We start from the raw sequence: 21473 nt of genomic DNA, 5'->3' as shown, positions 1-21473 counted from the left end.
CCTATGATTTCTCTGTAGGGCTGATTTGGCACACAATGTAGAGACTGTTTATTTACAAAAGGCAGTGCATATTAGGATTAGGAAATTGTTTGATTTGGAAACCCATGCACTCAAGAGAACACCTACACAATTAAAAATATATTTATATGCTTTATTTGCTTTCCTGGGCTTACTTGGAGAAATTTTGACTTTTCTTCCATGGACGAACACAAACCTTTGGCTATCCTTTCATTCTGTTCTCCCTTTCTATCTGGAGAAACCATTTTAATGGTTTTTATTAATATAATCGTGAACATAAAAATCAATAAATAGTTTAATAAATGAAACGTTGTGAATAAAACACTTAAAGAAACAGTGTCAACTGACTGCGAAAAAGTGTCATTGACTGTAAAGAATTGTGATGCTAAAGAGGTTGAATCTGATGTAAACTAACACCCACCAGCTTTAAAAACATATTTTCCTGCCTTTAATTAAACTTTCCTGTACAGAAAAAATAGACATGTTACATCTCTTTTGCAATAATGCAAACTTACCTGTTTGGAACCCTATGTAGAATGATTTGCCACACAATGGTGCCATAATGAATGAATTCCTGTGTGCATGCCCTGGAGTTATGTCATTCCAGCTTGGCTGATAAAATGTCCAAATATTCCAAACAAAAAATAAGATCAGGTAAAGATATTGACACTTCTGGAAGGAATAAACATTTGCTATGAGATCTGTCTAATGCAGTTTTTCTTAATGTTTTACCTTGGAGAAACCTCTTGAATTAACTATCAGGTCCTCAGGGAACTGTGGGTGTGAAAAGCAAGAATACTTCTTAAACTGCTGGTCATTGGGAAGAACATCACCCTTACAGATAGCCAAAAAGATTATTGGTATCTGTTAAACTGACCTGAGAATCACAAATTGCTCATTTCTCGAGAACCCCTAGCAGCCTCTGTAGGAACCCTAGGGTTCCAATGAATCTGGTTAAGAAACATCAGACTAATGTGTCTTGATTTGTACAAGTTAGTACCTTACACTGATGTAAATTGTACAATTCCATTGCATCATTTCAATGAATCTTCATTGTTTACTTATGCTAGTGAATAAAATAGGAATTTACTGATGTGTCTGCTTTTAAATCAATGTTCCACTCCATCTGGGATTTATTTGCCTGAAAAAATGATGACTGTTTGCTGAACTACAGTTATGAAAGACATACCAAAATGCAGTGCTACAGCCATGGAGCACACAACAACAATGTTGCTGGGTAACATTTGAAAAATCCCATCCTTTATTTCATTGAAGAGGCTTAGTGTATATAAACTAGATGAAAGTGAGCATTCTCCCCTTAGCGACCAATCGTGTTTCAAAATTTATTTTTCTAACATGACTAAAAAAAAGAAATGTATAATACCTTACTGGCTTGCTAAAATAGAAGCATCTCTTTCCTCCAGTTTTTTAAACCTGATGGTTTACTGAAATATGAAAAATGTTTTCACACTCTGTTTTTCTTTATATATTTCTTTTTTATATATAGTATTCCATAATGTATACCCACTTAACCAGTTAAGTTCAGTTTATAGGCTGCATAAAGTTATTTTCTTCTTCTGGTATGACAATGTTTTAATAAGTAGTAAAATATAAAAATGCTTTGCTTATTTTGCATATCCTGTATGGATGTGGAACGGCCAACTTTATTGATCAATTAAAAAATATACACAAGGGAAAATAGTTTTTGCTTCTGTATTTTTCAAAATCTGAAACCCAGTTTTATATATGAAAATGGCACTTGCTTCTACAGTAAAAGTGAACAGCTTGCTGAGTTCCAAGTATGAATTTATTGTTTTTTCTTGTGGTTATGCTTCAAGTTGTTTTGTAAATAAAACAGTTTTTGTAATAAACTATGTTGTTCGTTCAGACTCCTTTTCTCCATAGAGTTCCGCTAGTTTTTTAAACTCTGGTCCCCAGTCATCCAGGTAAGTATAATCCTGGTCAGATGGTGTCCCTAATGAATCTAGGGAACTGATAGATCCTGCTTCAGACCTTTGGCCCTCATAAGCATATGTCTGTAATGAGTCATATGGAGGAACACTTGGATCATGATCTGCCTCAGCCAACTTTTGATTGAGAAATTCCTGAACGTTTATTGTTTCAACATCGGACTGATCTTGATGTCTTGGGGTACACATTACTTCTGGCCTTACATCCCTTCTGTATTTTAAATCCTCTGCAGCAGATGGGTTACGAAGTGCTGAAATGTCAAAAGCCTCTGTGTCTTCTTCTCCACCTCCTTCATCATCATATGTAACAACATTTTCACGGACATCTTCTTCCGCGATGATTAATGGTTCTTTTTTACCTCTCCTTAATGTTATAAAGAGAACTACAATTGCTAGAAAAAGAAGAAATATAATACTATATGTTAGATACTGTAATTGGATTAATATACATTTTGTTTTTAATAAACTAAAGTATTATAAATTTTTTAGGTCAAATAATGTTCTTCTAAGTCTAAGTCTGCTTTTTCAAAGGGAAGCAGTTACTTTTTTGGTCAGGACAACATGACAAGTACTTTTGAGATCTCAAACCCATATACCCAATAATAATCGCCTCTGTCATGCTCCCATGCTCAATATCTCAAGATTATTACCATGCCTTTTACCCTCATGTTACATAGTATTTGCTTAGCTATCAACAGTTCAGGTCTGGCCACTGCATCCTAGAAAGTAGGGAAGATAAAAAGATACCCCTTGCCGCCATATCTGGAAGCACCAGGTACTTCTAAGGGCTCTTCCAGAGAAACTGAACTTGATCCTGGCTTCTGTGCTTTGAATTTTATCACACTTTATTTTAGATGTATTCCGATATAGATATAGTTTGCTGTCTATCCTAGCCTGACTCTTAACACGTTTTTGTGCATATTTCAGGACATTTCACTGAATGCATGTGAGGTCTAGAAATTATCATTGGACACTAGATGAAAAGGAACAAAAAATGTTAAACTTTAAATTTTAAAACGGTCACAGCTATTTTTATAGTGTAAATACATTTAAAAAAGTGTTTTTTTATGTTAAAATAACACCTATGATTTGTAGTTGCCCTCAAAACTATACATTTGTTTGGGAAATCTTCCTGAAAATACTTACTGTATGTGAAGGTGCCTAGATATTAAATAAGATCTAGCAATAACAAAACTCCTTTTCCCCATGACTGCCCCAACCAAATCTTTGCTCTCCCTCATACCATTACACACAACCATAAAAATTCAATTATTTCAAAATACATCAAACACATAAACAAGTCATAACAACAAATTAAGCACTATTTTATCTAGCACTATTTTATCCTTACCATCAATTCCAGAAATAGTCTTTCTGGTTGCTGATCCTGGAAGGCCCAAACTCCCATATTACCATACCACCTGGGATTACAGTAGACAGAGTGATGATTTTGACCCCAAAAAACCTTACCAGGTGCTGATATCATCCATCTGCAGCTTCCCCAGATCTGGCCTTGCCACCAATCACAACCTTTGCCAAAAACCAGTTAACCCATACCAAAGATATGTGCAACAATTACCCCCAAATTGACTGCCTTCCAGAACCCCAACCACCCTTACCAAACAACCCAAAACAAAACAAAAAGGGACGGCTGGGCAACATTTTTTTTATCTTCCCAATGCTTGCTAGAAGTTTCTGACCCTCTCCTGCTCAGACCACCATAGAATCCAAGTACAGGGGTTCATGTGGCAGTGCAGAAACTTATTAAACAGACTGAGGTAAGTATGACTATCACTGAGTCTAGCAGGAGCGTGGTGTGTACAGTTTGAGGCTACTTAAGTCTTGTGGCTTATGACTCCCTGGTCAACTATCAACACTGATGCATGGTAGTTCAGGGAGTAAGAAAATATGCACATGAAGACAACCACACTCATCCACTCATGTATTACTATTTTCATTATTTAACTGTCATTATTTGCTATTAAACTTCTCTGCGCTTTGCCTTTTCCATTCCCCCGACCAATCCCCTGAATTATTTACCTCCCTTTCTCGTTTAACCCTTCCCTGTCTGGACCCCTACCGCACTCTGCCGTGCAGCCCCTCTGCCTACTTATTCCTCCTCCTAGCTCCAGGGCTTATCCTTGTTCTCAGTGTGCTGCGAATGAGCTGGTCTATACACTACTTGGTGCATGGGCTGTGCACCAAACACCAGAAACAAATGGTCACCACGAGCTGTAGACATTTTTCTTTTTAGGCAAAAGAGTCTTTGCACGACTCTTCTGCTGAAAAAAAAAACTGTACACCTTTGGGATTTTTTTGTCCCAGGGCATTTTGCTCTATAGATCTTCAAGATCTGTAAGATCCCTGCAAGATCTTTACTTTTTTGTTTATAGTGAGATTAAATTTCTGCTAAATCTGACTAATATTTCAAAAAGCGGAACTCTAAGGAATCTTGCTTTACTTTCAAAACTTTGTGAAGCTGAGCATTGGTCTACTTTCTTCCATATCAACTTCTGAATCTAAATGAATTTGTCATTACATAGTAAGGCACCAATTTGTAGGATAGTGTAAACAACCATTTATTGGTATAGAACATGTTTATTGTGCGCTTCCTAAATTATGCTAAAATCATCTGCATCCACCATAGATAATGTAATAGCTTTTGCAGTAGTGTTTGATAAACATGAATGGAGAGGTAGAATATTATAGGCAGTATTTCTTGAGAAATGTATGTTTGACGATAGCTATATACTGCAATTCAGGTTTAAATGAGGATGCAGCATTAATATCTGATTTTCAGTTTTGCATGATGGGTACATTTTAAACTTCTATAAAATTTAACTCAATATTATACCTGCAAAAACATTACTAAAGTAACATTTTGTTTGCAGGAAGAAACCTCAGATTTTAAATCTCAGGGATTTTAAATATAACAAGCCAGGTTCATAAATCTTTTTTATTCAGTTTTACCAATTGAATTCTCTATGTGAAATTCATTATGTTTTATACAACATAATCAATAGACTATCACCATTATCCAGATGTTGCAAGGTACATTACCAAATCTCCAAACTTTATTTATTATAAAAATCTGACCATATGGTCGTGTGTTTATTTCCCAAATTGTATCATCTGCATGATAAATAATGTTAACTAAAAAAAGACCAAGCTGTATAATCAATGAAATCATAACTCACCAAGTAGAATGACAACACAGAGCAAAATTGCAATTAAGGCTCCAGTGCTAAGTCCGGCAGATGAGAGAAAGGCTTCAGCATGGCACGTTCGCACCCGACCATCTCTTTCACATGCACATACTCTGATAGTCAAGGTGCTGGTACTACTTAAAGAGGGGGTTCCACCATCAGCAACAACAACAGGAAGATAATAAAGGTCCTGAGATGTTCTACTAAATTTTCGTCTCCTTGCTAAAATGCTGGCTGTGTTATCTGATAAAAGTTAGAAAGAAAAGAAAATATAGCTTTGAATGATAATTATGAAAGCTGTCCTTAACTTTTCAAACTCATCTTTAAAAACATATTTCAGTAATGTCTGTAGCACATCTACTCAAATTGGAAAAAGCGAAACACTTGGCTTTATATTCAGATCTTAAGCCGGCGTAAAATTTTTACTTAACATAGACACTCCTTATATATAATGTAAAAATATTATTCTTTTTTTTTTAACTGCAACACCCTTTAAAAAAAAAAAATCCCCTCCCTTTCTATGTTGATAATCTCTGTAAAACTGGGATAAGGAGAGTGTGATTTTTTAAATTTTTTTAGTTTAGTTCTGCTTTAAGCCATACAGACAGCACAACTGTGCTTGACCTGCTGATAATGTGGCTTTTTCTGGCAACATCATCAGTATATGACATAGCATTTGCAAAGTAAATTAAGCGAAGCAAGTCAAATGAGAACCTGCCAATTACATATTTGTTAGTAAACTAATCCTAATGCACTTTTGATTCCAATTGACTTACCCATATAATACTGTGACTTTAGTTTTTTATAAACTTTTGTGACGTTGGAAACATGTTCCCCTACACATAACACAGTTCTACAAAATGCCTGCAGACATTTCAGAACCAGGTTGTGGAGTTGATTTACTAAACAAATATAGGCTGCTCACTTTCCAAAGTAAATTATCACTTTGCAAGGGAATGCTCACTTAGCATAATAAATAAGGTGAATCTTCTCTGCCATCAATCATCCAAACATGCAAGCGAGTGATTGGGTATTCTTTGCATGTAACTAATTTTCACCAAATTCATTTAGCTAATTGAAAATACTCCTGCATAGTAAACAATTCACTGTGCTAACTAAACAAATTACTTAAATAGGTTAACCCCAAATTTAAAAGTAGGTGTTAGGTATAGTTTTTAATCTAAAACTGAGGAGTCTATTCATATGTCAGTGAATTTAACATATACCTAAACATTCCCTGGTGGAGAATCAATCACTGTCATTGAAACACATAGATCTGGAAGATTCTCCACCAGAGAATGTTTAAATGAATGTCAGATTCACTGCTTTATAAAAAAATGACCTCTAAGTGCTTTTGATTAACAACAACAAAAATACCTTCATTATTCCTTATAGTAAAGTTTGGGTTAGGTGCATGTCCTTCTTCAAGAGAAAAATAGAATCCTTGCCCGTTTGCAGTGTCATCCTTATCTATGGCTGTAAGAGTATAAATAACCTAAAAGAATAAAAAGAGGAATACATTTGTTAAACCCTTACTACTGAAAAATATCAAACGTCATATACTTTAAACAACATATTTTTTTATCAGTATTATTATTATTATGTCTCTCAAACTGATTTATTCAGCTGGCATTGACTTACAGCTTTAGCTGCCACCCAAATAAAACACAAGCACACTGTTAACTTGGCAACTTTGACACAGATCTTTTAACCTATTTGATGAACTAATAAAACAATTGATAAATAGGGAAATAACAAACTGCTATTACCTAGCGAGTATCAAGTATCATACATCACCTAGCTTAAAATCTACTCATGTATAGCATTTTAGATGCATGTCAAGGATTTAATTTGTGTGTGTTTGAGCTTCTAGCATACATTTTGCAGAAAGACAGGGGAAATCTCAAAGAAAATCTGGGTTAATAAACTGTTCTGCATCCTCATTGTAAGAATTATGAACATTACAAAGCCTTTAACACACTAGATTTAACGGGAACAGTTTAGATTTAGATAATATTTCTTTCTTCCCATTATCCCTTAACATTAACCTTTAAAGTGGATCGAAAACATTTTTATACTTACCTGTCCTCGCGGACACTACCATCTTTCTTTTTCTCTTCCTTGATTCAATCCTCAGGTTCAGGTCCTTCTCATCACCTTAGTAAGGTGGTGGTTATAGGTCCCCAATAAATGAGACAACAGAATGTCATGATGACTTGGGCACTACTCTCTCTATCATTTTCTTATGAGTCCAGGGAAGCTTTAAGAAGCCACTACCAATGCATAATGTTGACCTATCTTTCAAAATCACATTTGTAAATAAATGGATTAATATCCTAATTCTGAACTTCATTGTACCATTTGTAGTCTATGTTCAAGTTGCACAGGTGCATTGCATATTTTGGTAAATGGGATCATTATAAACTGAAGAGAGTGGGTTATGAGAACCAGCAGTAAGTAGAACCAACATGTTAACACTAGTTACCGGTTAACATTGAGAGCTCCTATCTATTCTACAGAAGCAGGATCACATTCAGCATACAGCCACACTTGACAACAAAGGTAAATACAGCCCATAAAAGAGGATGAAAGCAGTAGTGTGGTAATAGTTCAGGAAACCAGAAAACCCACAGCCAATACTATAAATAAATATATATTTTTATGCCTGTATAGATTTCACATTTCCTCACATTTCTCCTGTTACTGATAAACTTCAACCAAATGTTTACATTCAAACAACTTCTTGCACAGCCCTATTTTCCATCACCAATAGGAGTAAAAAATACCTATTAAACAATCCTTTCCTGTAGGACAAGATCATTTTTTGATAAGTTAGCTTTGAGAATCCTTCCGTATAAGACCTCAGAAAAATTTCCCCAAGTATTTCAGTTCAACTCCCACCTCACTTTTCACATTCCCAAGGTTCAATTTTTATTGTCAACATACTTGGATTACCCAAATTCTACCTCATCCTGTATATTCTTTATAGATTGTGGACTTCTATGGTTGTTTTTCATAACTATACCAACCAACTTTTTTTTTTATTAAGAAACATTTGTAGATTCACATAATGCACCTGCAATTGCAATAGTAAATGTATCCTATTGTGTATTTTTCTGAAGATCAAAACCTTTTAAAGATAAATGTTAGAGCTTGTGAAGTGAGAAACCAAGGTTGACTGCAGATAACCAGAAAATAAAATTTTGCTGCTACTTTTTGAATTTTTAGAGCTACATGCTGAGAAGAAGCTGTTTCACAGTTTTTTATTTAGAAATATATATATATATATATATATATAAAGACAGATCCATGTCCCTAAGATTTGCAAGAGTTTGCAAATAATGCCATGTCAAACAGCAAATGTTTTTCTATAGCTATTATTGCTTAGTGATTTTTAAAGATAAAATCAATGGCCAACATTGAAACGTTACGAAACTGAAACAAGTAAAATATCATGTTCAATAAAATCAACCATTCATATCCAATAAACTCTCAGTGGTTTGGGGATACAAATACTTTAATAAATGCATATTTTTTAAATATTTTGTTTTACAGAGTTTTGAGACCTTAAAATTTCAAAACAATCCTGATTTCTTTTAGGTAGATAAATAGTACTCAGAGCTTCAGCAACATGTTTTAAGAATATTTTAAGCACACTGAAAAATGTTGTAATATGATTTGTTCTTGGTTTATGCACATGAGCATTGCTTTATTGGGTGTGATGTGAATTTGCAGATTTTCATTGACTTTAACGGATTAGTATAGATATTAGCTGCCAAGGCTGTGTTTGACCTTCTTTGTTGCGTTTTGTTCGAACACAGTGGGTCCTTTGAGGTGTTTTAGTAATGCAAGCAAAGGAAGGTCAATTATAGCCTTTTCTTGTCAAACACTGCAATTTTCATTATAAATGCATGTGCCTGAGCAGTTCTGTATAAGAATGGACAAGGTTAGGTTTTTTTTATTCTAAACCTGTTGATTGAAAATTAATCTATGACTAGTTTGCATGCATTCTATTGCTAAACTAAGCTTGAGTTATTGGGCTCCCAGTCTGTTTTGCTCCCTTTGGTTTGACTCTTACAGGTTTGTTAAGACAATGTACGATTTTCTAGGAAGGATTTGCTAAGAAAGTGTATCCCTTAACACACACAATCCCACTAAAACATCAGCTGTCCAGACAAGTCAACTTGTAAGTTGTTACTACTAAAAAACAACTTGTGGCCCGAGGACAACCCTTGTTAAGGCTTCTGTGTTTAGTGTTCTAACTATACAACGTGACAGCATTTAAATGTCACTGAAATGAGTTTCTGAAGGTGTTTAGGAGGAAATTCAATAGTTTCTGCTTACAACTACATATTTAAATGGCAATGAACATATTGAATGTATTTTTTGTTAGGTTAAACAACTTCAGTATAAGTGTTGCATCTTTAATACATATCCCTTCTGGTTCCATCAGCACTATTTATGCAGCATTAATGTACTTACACTGACTTCTAACACCTTCTTCATCTCCAAATATGTTAATTGGCTCATCTGTTCCAAACTATGCTTTCCTATTCTGACTGCTGCATTTCACTGAATCCTGAAAATAATTATAATAATAATACATCTGCTGTTCTGTAATTTGGAACATCATCTCTATATTATAATGTGTAATATATATACATATTGTATTTTCTCAGATTTAAAATAGGGATAATAAAGTGTCTAAGATGACATAAAATGTACTTTAAATGTACTGAATAACAAAAAAAATACCAGCATTAAAATAGACAAATAAAAAATAGTTATATGCTGTGTGTATGTGTGAAGGAAATATGCAATAGTATGGATCTGGATTATTATTACTTTGTTCACTTATGTCTAGCCTTCGAAAAGTCAGAAGTTAGAGCCAAACTAAACTTGTTGGTGTCTCTGTAGCAGTTTATTAATCTGAAGAATGATGGTTGAGGGGCATTTCACACTGAAGATCCTGTCCTTGGTGAGAATTCTCCAGGAACAAGATCATTTTGAAGAACGCAACAAGGAAACTTAATACCCACCTGCTTGCATGTGTTGCTCCATCACCAGCTTGTATTTTTTTTTAAGAAAATATACAACAACGAAGTGGGTTATTTGGATTTTTAAGCTTTTTTTGCACCTGGAAAGTGATCAACACATGCAATGCACATAACTCTTATATTTCGGTTCTGTCGCTGGTGAGTTCTTGCAAGTGAGAGGATCACTATTATGACATGTTCATATACCATACAGTTAATATTTTATACTGAAGCTGAAAATATTGCTAAATTCTAATACATATATTCAAACATAATTAAATATGTCTGCCAAAATTTATTTTAGCTATAGCTTCCTATGCATAAAGTTCACCACAGAAATGAATGGCAGTCTCCCTAAAGTAAACAATGCATGTCAGACTACAAGGTTACAAATTGTGTTTCGTTCAATGCACCTGTTCACTGACATGTTCAAACTTTTCACTTTTCAAACTCTGTTTCACTGTTCAAACTCTTTGGCCTTGTACACATAGAATGTTCCATATCTCTGAATTGTTTGTTATATGTAACCTGCTGCTGAGATAGCCAAAAGATGTCATGTAATAGTTGTCGAAAGAAACATACTTTCTTGTTCTATTCACCATGTCAATGCACACCTGCATTGCAAATGAAATACATACATTTTTGACATGGCTGTGTGATATTGTGTTGCATACTGACAGATCTGGCCTTTGAATATAGAGACCTATGGCCCTCACACAAGTTCAGTTTAGGTAAACAATCACTGAATATCATATGCATATGTTGCTTTAGGCAAACTGATTCCAAGATTTCATTTTACGCAGCCACTGACATGTCCATTGCAAAGCATTTCCTCTTGATCTATAGGCTTTTAAGATGTTCTGTCTTTTTTAACTGGCTGTTAACCATGGAGAATTTATATATTTTCCAATAAATGTGTCTGGCCCTGAAATTTTATGACTAACATTGATTGCTTTTTTTTCTTTACAGTACATGGATTTCTGTAAAGGGCTTATGCAGCATTTAAACAGCAGCACTGCAGTAACCTAACATGTTCCATTTACATTTTGGAATTCAGTATGATTCAGTATTTAGAATATCCGTTCTTTGGTGTTGTATAAGTTATAGTTACTGCAATAAACATATTTTCAATAATAAGTGTAATATGCTTCATTACTTTTCAAAGATCTTTTTGTTGTATACAACTGATAAAACAATACATAATAGTGGACAATTGATATTAGGTCTTGAAGTACTCAATTATTTTACAAATAATATTGAATGGGTTTGGTATGTACCAATGGGCTGTGGCAATATCTCAGTTCTGTGCATTATACATTTTACCTTTAAGGATTTGTAGTGTAGCATAGCATATTATACAATGGGCCTGATTGATTTAGGTTCTCCCAAACTGGAGAAGATAGACTATCATGGGAGAACCTGGGTGATCTTGTAAACTTGGACTAGTTCTAGTCCAGGACTGAAAACATTTGCTAGCTAATAGCAAATGATTTTTAAAAAAGCTATTCCAGGTTTGAGATATGGTCAGTGTGACCATTTCATGACTATAGAGCTTTTCAGTTCTGCATCAATTACCTTTTAGATTTACACATAATATAGATTTTACACTAATCTAGCATAAACATAAATTTATGTATGGGTATATGGGTTTAAAGTAATTTAGTTTTTTTTTGCAAACCTAATATTTATTTTGAGTTGTCAATTACCTGCAGAAACACCTCACTAGGGATGAGACTTCAGCCTACCTTAGATTCAACCCCAGTTTTGCATGGCCAATTATAGCAAATTCTGTTAGAATGGTTACAGTGGCACATAATAGATATTAGTGACTAAATATGGTTAATTACATCATCAGGGATTCCCTGCACTTTAGCCAAGTGAATGTAGGGCACTGTACATATTTTTTAAAACTTTTTTTTACATGGCAGTGCATGGCTCCTAATCCCCCTTTTTTTTTTTAAAGATTAGGATTTGTCAATACATCAAAACATAAATCTTATCATTTAGCTTTCAAATTTAGGAACTACTCCTTTTTGCCAACATAGAACCATAAAGTTTATAAAATTGTACAAGTGTAAAATATTTTAAAACAACTACGCTTTGAAGCACTTACCCTGTATGCATCAGTAAGTATATACTTTTATATATTATTAACATTAGAGAACAAATTATACATTATACATACTATATACAACAGCTTTTGAATCAGCTGAAGAGTCTCACATCAGTGGATTGACACACACATATAGCACAAAGCTATAATTGCCTATAAATCAAGTGACTGCAATTTCAATGCCTAATGATCTTTTTATATGAATAGCTTTGCTGTCCACTGTGGTTTGTTAAAATAAGCACACAGTTTATATTCACTCTCTTTAAATCCCATCAGTCACACACCTTTATTTTTATCAACTGGGAATAGAAATTGCGAGCAATAGTGACATACTACTACATACATAATGCTACTGGTGACATACTACACACTTATTCCCCAAAGACAAAATGTGTTTAGTACATTCTATGAAAATGAACCTGCACAATAAGCATTAATTGCAAATATCTCTTTCAAAGCATTAAAATATTTTATCACATCACAACATCATGTTGTAAATAGAGAAGAATATATGTAATGCATGATTCCTTTGCAAATATGTCTTCCAATCATGGAAAGTTCACATGGAAAATGTCCACACCAAAATTTGCTGTGGGTTTCTACAGACAAGAACTTGTACGCATGAAGAATGAGGTGTCACCATCCATCCAACCACCTCACCGTGATTGGAGAAGATAAAATTGTACCTCACAAACACATGTGCATGGATGTACCAAACTGTTCGATCACACTGAATGTGGTAAATATTATGTTATGTGGGTCAATTTTTATTAAGGTGGATAATATATAATTATAATACTAATGTTTTATTCATTTTGGAAACACCAATTTTAGATACAGACAACTGTGGCTTGTGTGCATATATATTTGTAAATATAAAAAGTTAAAAAAGGGAATGGTAATTTATCGATCTTTATTGTGAGTAATATCATATATTAAGATTAGTGAAGGACATTAAGAAAAAGACCTTTCATAATGCTTCAAGGTTGACATTGCACAAATTACACATTTTTTGGAAATGACAAATAATGGCATGTCTTAAACTGCATTTGGTGTTTTTTCTGGTAGTACATATTCAGCTGTGATATTTTTTACTTGTACAATAGTCTTGGTCTATAGTTTCAATTTTAAAATATCTAAAGTTTAAAGGTGTCTCTGAATACAGCTAAAGCAGGTATAGCTTTAAAAAAAATGCCTAGTATCACAACAGTTTCATGGCACAGTTTATGAATGCCTTTTTAACATAACACACACTGTGTGAATTGTGTGAAGTGTCTAGCTTTTAGTTATACTATGGTGAAAGGGAGCTGCATGTGCAGTGCTTTGATGCATGGTAGATAGCAAAGGATTGCTTCGCATAACAAGTACTCAGCAAAATATGTGTACTGCATACATCAAACAAAAAAATGCCCTAGCAACGCGACATAAAATTCCCTCTCCCCTTAAAAAATATATAAGCAATGAAAGACTAATTCTAAAGAAAAGCCCACTAGATATAGTGTTTTATTTACTATTTTTATTTATTAACTCTAGCAGAAAATAAGAAAAGAAATGTTACATGAAAGAAAAAAATCCTAATAAGTTACAAAAGAGACTGCAAATAGAGACAGAGGCAAAGAGGTCCTAAGAAGGACTGTTTGGTCTAGAACTGTGAACATAGGGAAATAGGGGAATACACAGTATATGATGGCCATTTTTATAATCTATTGTATAATAAAAAATCTTTTCATACATAGAATTGCTAGGAGTTTCCTAACAGTTCCAACACACATTAACAATAGTGTTGAGCAAACCCGAACTGTAAAGTTCGGGTCCGTACAGAACTTTACAATTTTGGGTCCCCGAACCCAAACCTTGAGCCGAAGTTCGACTGAACCCGGCGAACCCGAACGTCCAGATGTTCGCTCATCCCTAATTAACAACATTGCTCCTGTATTAGTGCAGGGGGCTCAGTTATTCATTTTCCTAACAAAGTTCAAAAGCTATGCACTGCATTGTTTTTTGTTCCATACCACTGGCAGTGAACCTGCAAAGATTTGGAATTATCTACAGTAAGCAAAACCAGGGGACTTAACACAAACCTATCTATGGTGGCAGGTAACCCAAACATCATCCCTAATAAAATCAATTATTCTTTAGTAATCACAAATCTAGGATGGAAAAAAACATTTGTACTCCCATCACACATCAAACAAAATGGTATACAACTGCCATACTACATAATTCAGCCATTCCCAGCCTTTTAACATACAATACCCCCTAAGATAACTTTCAGCTCTTCAGGGAACCCCTACTATAATTTCTATATTCACAACTTACAGTAGTGTGGTGCATCAGTAAGAATGCCACTTACATTGCTGGCCAGTGGGAACAATGGCCCCTTTTACAGTTAGCCAAAAATATCATTGGTGTCACATAAACTGCTCATTGCTCAAGGAACCCCTAAAAACAGTTGGAGGAACCCAGGTTGAGAAACACTGGTATATACATACACTGCACTATATAATACTATTGTAAATTATACTAATTTGAAAAGGATGTGAAGAAAGAGAAGCTGCATTTGTACACATAAATCATTTTCTTAATGTATTTTATTTTCCTATTCCTGTTTTACCACATATATTGCTTTTGTTGAAGAATTTGAATCCAATGTTCTCTGTTTTATTCATACAAAGTGAGGGAACAGTGTCAGAAAAATACATGCTGATTTTATTTCTTTTGTCATGAAGTGGTAAGCTCTTGCCAGCCAAATTATGTTCTTTGTGTTAAACAAAATTTGTTGTAAACAGTCAGCAGAAATAGTGTTTTTGTATTATTTTTATTCTGTTCCAGGAAGCAGAAACAATCTTAAGTTTAGCTTCAATTGCCATAAAATACATGTTAGGTTTTAGGAACCTTTTATAGACTAAGGCTAATTTCAGGCATGCAGTGTAAAATCACATAACTGACGGCTCGTGGACACTCAGCAAACTGCTGTTGTGTAGTCCAAAGAGGCAAACCACACCATGGACAACTAGATTTGAACGTAGCTTTGGCCGCGGAGCAGAACTTCAGGTCACAACTGCTGTGGCCAAAAGCAGCATGCCATTTTTGCTTACTGTGCTGCAATCTGCTTTGTGCAGCCACTGTGATGTTTGTTAAAGCTTTAGGGCACACAACTTTACTGCTTATATATGTAATACATGTAATATATACTACAAACAAAAAAAAAAAAAACGACAGGACAGGGAAGTTCTCATCCTAATAATCCCCCCCAACACACACACGCACCCTTTTCTAGCTAATTGACCCATTTAGTTAATAAGACTACACTGTATGTCCTAAATACCTAAATCTAAATCTGCCGTCACCTAATGAGCTTGGATGAGGTTTTCTGAAAATTCTGATTTTGTCTAGAGATGAATATTACCTTGTATTGTATGCAACACATACATATACAAGGTCTGTCTATTAAATACCAACACTGTTTTTCTATCTTGTAAACTAAGCAGTGAGAACTGATTATAAGCACTTGCCATTAATGCTTAAACATGCATGACAAACGATTGCACTGTTTAGTTTTCTTGTCAGTCACCATTTAATGCAGTTGTATCTCTTCTTATGTGCTGAAAAAATGATAAGTGAATAATGTGTCAATCTGAAATTTTAGTAAAAATTCACACCAAAGCAAAAAGAGTGCTGCAAGGAAATTTGCGCTGATATTCTGCAGTAACTTGATTGACCTGAACATTTTTTAAAAAGTCATCACTTGTGATAAAACCTTCCACTATGATCCTGAAACAAAAAAAGTCAATGTGCTGGAAAACATCTTCATCACCAAGAATCAACCTAGTGAACCAAAGTAAGTCCAAATTCAAAGCCATGCTCATCGTGTGTCACATGAAGTGCGGAATTTTGTCAGAATTGCTTCTAGAAGGTATGACAGTGAACCAACAATATTATGAAAAACCAGAGAAAAAGAGTAAGGAAAGCATGATTAGAAATGTGTGAAAATTGTTTCATTCTTAGGACATGGCTTCTTCTCACACAGCACTTTCTGTGACTGACAAACACATTACTATACCGGATCGTCCCCCATATTTAGCAGATTTTGCACCTTGTGACTTATTTTCCCTAAATTGAACTTGTTGCTTTAAGGATCATGCTGTGAATCAATGGATGCAGTAAAGACAAAAAGATCAGATATCTTGAAATAGCTGACAAAAACATATCTGCCTTCGACCAGTGGAAAACAAACCGCATTGGTGCTTTTTTGTGAATAGAGAGTATATTGAAGGGGATAAGCATTAGAATAGTCATATTATTATTATGTCAGTCTCATCATTTAATAGACAGACCTCATATACATGCATGTGCTTTAAATTTGCATAGGCTTTGCACATTGGAAAATTCACAAACAATAGTACCACCAGTAACACCAAATGGTCTACTTATAAAATAATGTCATATTTAAAATGAATCTTGCATTCCCTGAAACATTTCCTAGTGGAGAATCAATTACTACCATTGAAACACATAAACCTGAAAAATTCCTCACCAGGAAATGTTTTAGTCAATGTCAGATTCACTACTTTACCAATGGAGTCGAAAGTGGTGCAAAGATATCAAGGATGTCATATCTTACTCTTACAAAGAAAAATGTTGCCAACCCGCAGCAGTATCTGATTAAATTCACAGGGTGTTATGAACTAATAATGGGCAACGTGTAGATCATCTAGTGAGAAAATTACTGACCGAACAGGAATATATTGGAAGTCCAATTATTGCCATTATTGCTATTTTTGGATACTGAAAGGTTTGTGAGTGATGGGTCACGGACTCACAGCTGAGATGAGAGGTGAGAAACTTGAAAATTGCCAACAATCACATCACTAAGGAAGCAGCTGACAGAACAAATCTCAAAACCTTACTGCATTTACCTTACAGCACAGAGTTAACAACCAGCAGCTTGCATATTTTTCCAAAATTTAAAGACCTTTGTGGACATCACTTCCCATTTATTATAGAGGTTGAAAATGCTCCCAGGAAATTGTTAGATTATGGATTTCTACCATGTAAAAAATGAATATAAGCACTGTAATAAAAACATATTCTAAGAATTATTTGTTTAATTTATTTAAATATTTCCATAAACTAATAAGTAATTGACACATTCAATTAAAGCATGTTACTAGTTTACATATAAATATGACTTGCAACCTTTTATGATCACTTATTGATAATTGATACTGGATTTACTTGATGGAGAATATGTTACATTACATTGAAGCCATGTGGATAGGTATGAAACTTACAATGAACTATACTGGATTTTTTTTTACTGTTTAAGATAGAAAAACAAACCAAACACATGGATCAATAAAATTGCTGATATTTCAACATTTCCACTGCAATAAAATGCTTTTCAACATGCAAAAAGATAATGAATAATATGCACAAATACATAAAGTCTAGATTACATTTTAAAGATGAACTTCAGGCAGTTTTTTAAGCATAAGTCTCTTGCAACCCTTTTGTGAAAAAAAGAAAAGCTGTATACGAAACCAATCAGTTCTATTGTAGTACTCTTATCCTAAAAGGAAATATGCTTGTACAAGACAGCAAAGTGACAGAAATAGGAGCACAATATTGTGCTGCTTCTTTTTTCACTCTTAGGTCACCCATTGTTGGCGAGTGGGAACAATGTCATCCTTACAGAAGGCCCAAAGGATCACTGGTGTCAGATAAACTGAAGTAAGAGACGGAAAATTGTTCATTGCTCAAGGAACCCCTAGCAACCTCTGGAGGAACCCTAGGGTTTCATTTCAGGATACATTGAGAAGAATTTTATTAGTACAACAAGTCACAAAAACCTTGCAAAATAGGTTTTTGGCTATTTGTTTGAAATACTAAATTACCTAACTGTGATGATCATGTACTTATACACAGCTTCATCATTTCTTTGCAAAGTTAATGCTGATACAGACAACCATGAGAAAATGTACTGGTATTTATATTTATTTCCAGAGGACACTGTTAGGTCAGCTTGTAAGCATGGTATTAGCAGCTTTAATTGAATAAAAGCCTTCTGTAATTCAAATTTAAAATGCCGTCACTAGAGAGGAACATATCTGATTCAACCTTTTTTTTACAAAGCTTACAACAAATATATAGGAATTCCGAATGTGTTTTATAACTTCTTGCAAGCATTTAATGCAACGTCACCTCTGAGTAAAGCCTGAATGGGTTTGTAATATGGTGTATTGCTAGCTGGGAAAATAGTCACTACAAAAAGAGAGAAGATATTAGATTTTTTCATAACAAGCAGCAAAGGCAACGGTAGTATTTTTATGATCTCATATTTTTTCTTTAATATCTCCACAGACTCCTTTTCACACTTTGGATACTGTGATCTTTACACATGCTGTTTCAGCTGCATTCAAAGGGAGCTGGTTACTTAGTTCCAAATGGTTATCTTTGCTCATGATAATAGAAGTCCCAGTTGCTACCACACTGCACCCTAAATTTAAACTGCGTGATCCCAAAGAGTTGTTATTTCTCATCTACTGGGATTTGAACTTTTTATCTGAGATTACATGAAAAACAATCTATCAGTTTGAATCTAGTTCAAACATAAAGGGAAGGTGGGGTTTAGTAGTGGTATCAGTGGGTGGGAGATCCATCGTTGTGGTGGATTCTCCTGTATGTGGTGGTAAAAGACATGGCTAGAATGTTATAGGGTGGGGGCTGCAAATAATTGTGATATCGTTCCCGAGCTAGGGTGTGGATGCGGCTGGGAGCATATATATCATGGTGATTCCTGTGGGATAGTGGGAGGAAGCTCTTGAGGACTGAAAACCAAAGAACTAGGAGGTTGAGTAAATGTTTGTTAGTGTTATAATTATGTTACACCTTTAATGTATGTTCTAGTTGCTAATATGTTTTTTGTTATTATTAAAGAAGTTATTTACACTTGTAATAAAGGGCCTATGGGCCATTAACCAATATTGGAGTCATGTGTTAATTGTAAGAGGTTAACATCAGGTTTGGGTGGAATACTGGATGGGGTTGTTCTGTCTTGACACATGGTATTGGCTTCTACTTGTATAACTAGCCACTAGGCTTTCATATTTCAACAAAAAGGATAAAAATGTAAATATGCATCTATAAGACTAAGAAAGGGTAAAAGAAGAAAGAAGTGTAAGGTACTGGAAACTAAACAGAGAAACAAGGTAAGGGGCTATTTTTTGTTAGAATAGGAAATTATTAACAGGTGAGTTTAGACCACAGTCACTAAGCTAAGTGAGGTAAACCTTGTAGATTGATATTTTACTTTGCTAAATTAACAGCCTACAGTAAATTTCTTTATTAAATCAATTACATTCTTATTAGAAGAAGTGAGGGGAAACTGTCAAAAGGCTATTCCTGTACTAGTAACAATTGTGTAAGATTGAAATACCTGGAGTACCTCTCACTTCCCCTTGCATTTGTTGCTATAGGGTTTTTAACATTTCTCTACTTTATCTTAAATGTCCTTAGGAAGACCTTTTTTGGTAAAATAAACTTGGGTCATATATTCTAGTCTTTGTAAAATGGTGGGGGTAAAAACTCAATCCGCATTGCGGTGGCACTCTTCTTTATGAGAAAGTCTTATTATTCTCTCCTTTAACCTCACCGTCTAAATATTATACATTTAACTCCTCCTACTACTACTACAACAAAAAATACAATTAAATATTATCTAACCTCTCAGTAATACCCCCTTTTCACACAAGTGATGTCACAGAGAGGACTTTGCAAAGCAGTCCAACTTCCATCATCAATACAAGAACTTGGTGAAAAACCAATGCAACTCTGGATGAAAATAAATCTTGTGACATAACTTGTGAAAATGATACCATGGCAAATTCATACTGTATTCAGTGTTAAAGGAAGCCCAACAAAATATTAGAGTAACATTTCTTTGGTGTATATATACTGTTATATAATGAAAAAAAGTATATTGTTTTTCCTAATAGGCTTAAAGGGCTGTGAGTGTGTCTTTATGTCCATGATTTCTCCACTATATGTCATCTCCTACTTTCAGAGACAAAAGACTAAGGTATTTCCAGCGAATATGTTCAGCTAACATCTAAAATATACATGATTCTCCAATAAAAATGCTATGCTGGGTACTTGTAACATTTTTTAGATGATACATACAGATGTGCATCAGGATTCCTTTGTAATTAATAATAACTGAAATGAGATATTTCAAAATATTAACAAAAATTAGGTTTTTAAATGTATTCAGGCACCACAAATATGGTTTTTAGAACACATTTTGACCCCACAAATTTTCACAGACCTTGTTTTAAGTTTCATGCAAATGTTAGATTTGACTTTCAATAGATTTTGGTGATTCACATATTTATAACCCACTTTGTTTCCTAATCATACTTAAGTCTGGCTTACTGTAGACATTGCAGTGCCTAAATCAGTGGTCATATGACTCTGCTGGAGCTTATTGATATGCTTATATGAACAATAGCATGTTATCTATTGCCATGGTTCAACAAATAAACTTTCCTGACAGAAGCATTTTATGCTACAGCAAGTTTATATCATCATTTACACATATGTGTAAGGACGAGTAATACATTTTATTACAGCCTCTTGCAGATAGCTCTCACTAAACAACTTGAGTTTGCCAAGCATGCCAGTTTCTATAGAGAGGGTCCAAGTGCAAGTGCAACATTCTATCAAAATCTTATGTGGTCTTTTTCTGCTCCCGAATATTTCCTTTGATTATACCAAACACCGTTTACTAGATAAAGGATCAAGGAAAACCTACCAAAAGACTTACCCACTCTTATAAGTTAGCTCTCCTAGCCAAAGTGAATAAGAAAGTTGTCTCTAATAGGACAATAAAGCTTCTGGAGATAAATGAGTAAACCCCAATGAATGTATGAATAAATTCATGGGGACAATTAACTGACAATTCCAGGGCAGGCTTATTCATTCATGTGTCACTGGTTTTCTGCAAAGATAAGACAACCAATCTACATAGATAAAGACTTCATTTAAAGCTACGTACACACTTCCAATTATTATCGTTGGAAAACGAACGACGAACGTTCATGCACGATATATATGAACGATCGTATAGCAC

At 34.4% G+C, this 21473-nt stretch overlaps 1 protein-coding gene across 1 annotated transcript in view; it reads right to left on the bottom strand.

The window, feature by feature from the left end:
• Positions 1 to 1803: 1803 nt before the first annotated feature.
• The window catches only part of CDH18 (cadherin 18), a 327191-nt gene continuing 307521 nt past the window's right edge, over positions 1804 to 21473 (bottom strand). The window contains exons 10-12 of the mRNA XM_072411849.1: positions 6572 to 6689; positions 5186 to 5437; positions 1804 to 2380 (exon numbers count right to left, since the gene is read on the bottom strand). Coding sequence (XP_072267950.1) covers positions 1890 to 2380; positions 5186 to 5437; positions 6572 to 6689 — 861 coding nt within the window. The 3' untranslated portion in view covers positions 1804 to 1889. The remainder of the gene's footprint in view (positions 2381 to 5185; positions 5438 to 6571; positions 6690 to 21473) is intronic.

The sequence above is a fragment of the Pyxicephalus adspersus genome, chromosome 5 (assembly GCF_032062135.1).
Source record: "Pyxicephalus adspersus chromosome 5, UCB_Pads_2.0, whole genome shotgun sequence".
In the NCBI taxonomy this organism is placed as follows: Eukaryota; Metazoa; Chordata; class Amphibia; order Anura; family Pyxicephalidae; genus Pyxicephalus; species Pyxicephalus adspersus.
This window is presented reverse-complemented; position numbering and strand designations above follow the sequence as displayed.